Source organism: Pterocles gutturalis, unplaced genomic scaffold, assembly GCF_000699245.1.
Source record: "Pterocles gutturalis isolate BGI_N339 unplaced genomic scaffold, ASM69924v1 scaffold3398, whole genome shotgun sequence".
NCBI lineage: Eukaryota > Metazoa > Chordata > Aves > Pterocliformes > Pteroclidae > Pterocles > Pterocles gutturalis.
In genome coordinates, this window is record NW_010122707.1 from 1 (window position 1) to 6334 (window position 6334).

Sequence of the window (6334 nt, forward strand, 5' to 3'; positions counted from 1 at the left end):
GAGGGGCCGCCCCGCGCACTGAATCGTTCTTCATCTGTCTTGTCCGTTTCTTTTACAGGATGAAGCAGGAATCCCAGGTATACTAGTTGGAGTTTCTGTAGATGGAAAGGAAGTGTGGTCAGAAGGTTAGTAGGTGGGGGTCATCGTTGTGCGCGCTGTCGGGGGGGTGGTGGATGTCTCAAAAATGAACCGTTTGGACACAGTGAGCAGGCTGGGATTTCATCCCCTTCATGGCCAGGTGCCTAGGGATTCTGAAGTGATACTTTCCTTGTTAAACTTCAGTGATTTCCAGGAATCGATAATCTGTTGACTTCCTGAATGCGCTAGTGTATCTCGACAGTTATGTTCAAGAACGTTTCTTCCATTAGTTTGTCAGATTGGTCTTTGAAAATACACTGTAGGCATACAGCTGTACAGTGGTGTGGTGGAATTGTGTATGGGAAGTAAAGAACTGTTCCCCCCACAGGTACTTAATTAATAGTCTGAGTAATAATGGCTCATGTTTGGTGATCTGTCTCCCATCTATGGGCTGAGGTGGAGATTTTTACTGAGAAGGTACTGAGACTTAACAGGTGCCATCCTTTCAGAAATTACATGTGATTTTGCTGGTTACGCAGTTCAGTTTTAAATGGAGTCTGGTGGTACTGCTCATATCATGTAGGCATTTGGTTTTTATTTAAAAAAAAAAACACCAAACTGTGTGTCTCTTTTCAGAAACATTTTCATAATGTGTTTTGGGTTTTTTTGACAACTTAAATGGTAGTAGTAAATGGCAACACATTTCATTAATGTGTTACAGAATTTGAAAAAAAAAAATCTGTGTAAGTAAGATTGTTACTCACTTACTTCTGACAATCCGTTGTTGCATGAACTCATATATATGTATCAAGCTGATTATAGATTTTCATTTCTCTTCCATCATGACAGAAGTGAGTTGGAGAGCCTCTGGTGCTTTTTGTAATGTGGCCTAATAAGAAAATTGTGCTAGAAACTTAATCACAGACTTTGTCAAATCGGATAGCTTTTTCTTATCTCAAATTACCTAGCAATGAAAGCAGAAGTTTTTATAAGACTTCTGCAGAATCTTTTCCTTGATGTGCAGGGAAGTGACTGAGGGAACTAGAGCCAGGGTTGTTGTTTATCACTGGGCCTGTCAGATCCAGTAGCAAGACAACTCCATGTGGGAGCATAAGCCATGGCAGAGCTTTCTGCACCCTGATGCATGTGGATGCAGAGAACAGCACTGCCTAGAGTAAGGCAGCAGGGAGGCGGGCAACGTTGCTCTAGCAGACTTCTGGCTCATTTTGTTGTCCTCCCTTCTTCATGGGGGTGGAAAATAGGAAGAGGCGTAAGTTGCATGTATTCTGTGACCATTATACTAAACCTGCGTTTTGGCTAAACTGATGGGAGTGATTTGAGATTTAGATGATGTTTTCACTGACAGGTACAGCATCTGCGTTCACGAGCACCATGCAAACACTTGAGCAACTTTACATAAAAGAAAGGGTCTTGAGCAACTGACACGTCATCCATTTTGTTTCTTGTATTTTGGCAAGGTTTTTTTCCTGAGTAGTTCATTATTTATTAGACTACAGTATTACATACACAGACATGCATTGTGTGCAGGCCTTGCTTTTACTGAACACTGCAAATATCTCATCACTGCATTTCTTTGCTTTTTATGCTGCAACATCACATGCACAGGTTCTTCAAACCTAGCTCAAACTGAAGACTAGTATGGGAGTTTGGTCATGCCTAATTAATTCCAGTTCTTGCTGTCAGACTTGTGGGCTGGTTTTGTAGGAGAACACTGGCATGAAGACTATTAAGCTGTCTTTTAATTGAAGTCATGCTGAGTGATATTGAAGCATAATGTATAACACTGCTGCTTTGTGAAGCTTTACAGCTTAGGTAGTTGCTGTGAGTTTGTGAGTGATTTCCTTTCTCAGTTTCTGTATTAATAAAATAAGACCCTTTACTGTTCCAACCATCAATTCAGAACAATAAGAGGACTATTTATGACTGTTAGTCAGGTATTTTACAGTCTAGATTTTGGTCTGTTTAGTTTTTCTACATTGAATATTTGACCTCAGCAGTGTAAATTTTGGCTTAATCTTCAGTCTCATTTATCATTATGGTTTTTTTGTAGTTTTAATCAGTAACTTGGAATGTCATTGGTCAATACAATGGGCTTTAATTAACTGTTCCTACTACAGTAAAATGTTATTAACTTAATTGAAGCAGGAGCAGGGATAGTCCAATGTCTCATGTCCCAGTTTAGCTAGAGGAAAAACATCTTAAGGAGCCAGTAAATCTAATTCATTGCAAATAATTAATTTGGCATGTCTCTGTGCAAAATATTTACCACCGTGTTTTTATTTTCTTAAAGGTTTGGGTTATGCTGATGTAGAGAATCGTGTACTATGTAAGCCAGAGACCATCATGCGAATTGCTAGTATTAGCAAGTGTCTTACGATGATGGCTGTTGCTAAATTGTGGGAAGAGGGAAAACTGGATTTAGATGCTCCAGTGCAGAAATATGTCCCTGAATTTCCAGAAAAAGTCTACGAGGGTGAAAAGGTAGGTAACTGTTTATTGGTAACATTTTTGGATTTCTGTTCCTGTCATTGCACAGCCATGTGTGTACAGATGCCTGTATCTGGACCTATTCCTATAAAACACCAAAAATCATTTAAACAAGTGCTGACGTTTGCTGCTCGAAAAAGCAGCGCTCGAAACTTGGATCTTCAGTTTTATATCAAGTGTGTGGTGTGTGCATATATATGTAAATTTTTTAACTGGGTTGAATACGTTATGTTTAAAAGATTCAGTATCTTTGTTCCTCATCATGTTGAATTTTACTTTTCTGGTGATTTAGTCTGCATCATGTCTTTAATGAAGAGGGATCACATTTAAATCTTGTCCTTTCTACCTAGGTTGCTATTACTACAAGGCTGTTAGTTTCACACTTGAGTGGCATTCGTCACTATGAAAAAGATATTACAAAAGTAAAGGAAGAAAAGGAAAAGGCAAACAGAGCTCTTAAACCAATGACAACCTATCAGGATAAAAAACAAAAAGAAGAAAAAGAGATTGAAAAGACTGATTCTGTCAAACCGAGGAAAGAACAGGAAGGTGAAGGAAAAAGCCGGAGTTCAAAACCTGGCAGGAGAGACAAGGAATTTGAGCAAGAAGAGTATTATTTGAAGGAAAAATTTGAAAGTGTGATCGAATCACTGAAGATATTTAAAAATGATCCTTTATTCTTTAAACCAGGTGAGTTTCTGGTAATTTAGACCAAAATTTGCTCTTCTGGTCAAAATTTTGTTTCAAATTGTTACACATGCAGTGAGAATAGTAGAATCCAGTAAAGTGTTTGTGTGGGGTTTTTGTTCTGCTTTTCCCCCACCCTGCTTTTTTTTTTTTTTTTTTTTTCTTCTTGTACCCTAGTAAAAGTTCAACAGAGAAGTGTTTGGACTTTTCTGCAGAAACCATCTGGTCATGTAATTATCTTAAAACTGATGTAACTTTTGAAGATTGAACTGATGAGGATTTTATCAGTTCAATTTTAGATAAGTCTTTTATAGATATGTTTACCAATCTAATGATTTAAATAATTGTGCTTATATAGATACCTTCTTATGGTGTATCTGCACCATAATCCAGCAGGTTCAAGATGTAAGAGTCCTAGATAATGCAGGGTAAAAGAAAAGAGAAAGTGGGACCTCAGGTAGAAATGAGACTTTTCTCCCAGAATCTCTAAGTAATGCAGTAAGTGCTATGAAATGTACCAGTTACTAATTTATAAATGCTAAAACAGATTATAATTTTGGTAACAAATTTCTATCTACAGAATATTTTGTAAGTGGATACCAACTTGCTGTATTCATGCTCTAAGCCTTCTAGATAGGAACCAAAAGCAAGAAATTTGAGTGAGGCACTAAACCAGAGCTAAAAAGTTCTACAGAAAGACCATAGAATCACCATATTGTTGAGGTTATTTATTGTTGGAATTATTTAAGGTAATTTATGAGAGGACTTTGAGGAACTTCAGGTGTAACTTCATAAAGAGTTAGGTTAACAGGCAAGTGATGCACATAGCTGATAAACAGTAAATAATGTGCATTTACGGGGAGAGGGGTAGGAGGGTTAGCAGTTACCCACTTACCATCTTGTAGAGTTCTAGGAACCATTTCAATTGAGAGATCTGTCTTGACTGTAGGAAATTCAGCAGTTGCTTGATATGTAGATGTTTCATAAGAGGTGTTAGCGCAAGAATGAGATTTTAAAAAATGAAACATTTTGTACGTAAATTATGTTGTCTTAAATAATACACATTTTAGTGTTCATATAATCTTTCAGGATATTCTAGAACTAGAAAACTAGAACTAGAAACATTATGATAAAAGTGATCAAGACCTTTGAAAACCTTGAGTGAGTACTGCCCTTGTCTTTCCATCTCTAGAGTATAGACACACAAAAACATCCCAGTAGGTGAGCGTCTTTTAAGAGGTAGTTTTATGGCTTGCTTCAGTTTTCCGAATCCAGACATCCTTGTTAGAACTGGCATGGTAAATCTTGTGGAAAGGATGTTAAATGTCAGTCTTCACATCTTGGCGTGATACCTGGCTGTACGTGCAGATCCCTGAAAACTTGCTTAGCGCTGTTCTCAGAGCTCCCTGTGCTTAGCGAGCATCTGTATCTGCTGCAGTACAGAAATTCCTAGGGGCCAGTATCAGAAGCTTGTGATTCACACCATATTAAAATGGAGGTGGAGGGAAACATCTTTTAATTGATTATTCATTGCTATATATAATTTTATTTGCACGTGTGATTACTTAAATTTTATCCTTCAGATTCCATTTCAGCATCATGTGGCTAACTTTTTTTTTTCCCCCACTTTCTCATTGTGTTTCTTCAAGGTAGCCAGTTCTTGTATTCAACGTATGGCTTTACTCTCTTAAGCGCTGTTGTGGAGAGAGTTTCAGGACAAAAATTTACAGATTATATGCTAAAAATGTTTCGTGATTTGGATATGCTATCAACTGTACTAGATGACAATGAAGCAATGATATATAACAGAGCAAGGTAAACAAGGATGGAACTTTTCTTTTCCACAACAGTTGTTGCTCTTTTTATCTTTATTAAGCCAACTGAATTAAGCATGTGTGAATTTTTTTTTTTTTAATTTTTTTTTTTCAGGCTTTTAAATTAAGTGGCTGAGGTTATTTCCAAGTTAGTCATGTAACCGATTTTGTGTGAGCATTATGGTATTGCTTCTGTGATTAGCATGTAAAATTACAGAATAGGAAATAAGTGTTTCCTGTTATAATAGGGGGATTGGGGGGAGTGGCAGGGGTGACTTTGAAGTTTGCGTTTATTTTGGGTACAAATAAGAAGGTAAGTGTTAATAGAGTAAAATAAAGGAGCAACTAGGAGAATGTTAGAATATGTATTTACGTTGGTTTGCTTAATATACTGACTTTTTAAGAGTTCTGTAGAATTGTAATAGTCTCACAGTAATACAAGGTTTTAGTAAATTAAATTGTAATATTAATTTTAACCAGAATTAAAATTCTTTTATAAACTGAAATATGGTAGAGATGAAAGAACTGGGACAGATGCTGTTTTGGGGGTCTTCTTACTGGCTCCACATTCCCTTCCCCCCCCCCATTTTCTTTTTGTGGTTCCTTTTCACAACTCTCCAAGTAGTACATGGACCTCTGGTGGTCTAAAGGCTAAAGACTGGAAGTCATCAGATGATATATAGTCATTCAGCATTCCTTTTCATATCTTGTATAAAGTCATGATTGGACTGTTTATTTCAAAAGCTAATTCGGTCTGCACTCGTGTTGTTCTGATATCTGATAGTTCATTTTGTGATTCTGGTATTCTAATTTGTATTTTAATGACAGGTTTTGCAAGACTCTTTCATGCTTGTCACTTGTCTGAGTAGTTTCAGAATATTCAGTTGTTGTAATATAAGGCAACTGTAATGGGGCAGTGGGGGGAAGTCAGTCATGAATGGAAACTACTGTCTCGGAGCAGTCACCTAGGACTTCAGTGAAATGTCACCTCAGTGTCCAATAATCATGGGGTAGTTGCAGGATTCCTCTTTCTTAAAACACTTTAAATCTAGTACAGGGATTTAAGAAAAATGCTGTCCTGGCTGATCTATAGATTTCTGTCACATCTCTTACTTGTATATTGCCTTTACTCATGGTATACCGTAAGAGTAAGTAAAAGGTTTAGTACTTTTATTGAAACTAAGATTGTAACCTAAGAAGTTACCTTGTTTGGTTCCCCCCCCCCCCCGCTCTGCGTTATTCTTTTT

The 6334-nt window shown here is 37.1% G+C and overlaps 1 protein-coding gene across 1 annotated transcript in view; it reads left to right on the top strand.

Moving 5' to 3' along the window:
- Positions 1-58: 58 nt before the first annotated feature.
- LACTB (lactamase, beta) overlaps positions 59-6334 on the top strand; it is a gene marked incomplete at its 5' end in the record, with an annotated part of 7039 nt that continues 763 nt past the window's right edge. The window contains 4 exons of the mRNA XM_010077587.1: positions 59-125; positions 2390-2580; positions 2937-3276; positions 4923-5088. Coding sequence (XP_010075889.1) covers positions 59-125; positions 2390-2580; positions 2937-3276; positions 4923-5088 — 764 coding nt within the window. The remainder of the gene's footprint in view (positions 126-2389; positions 2581-2936; positions 3277-4922; positions 5089-6334) is intronic.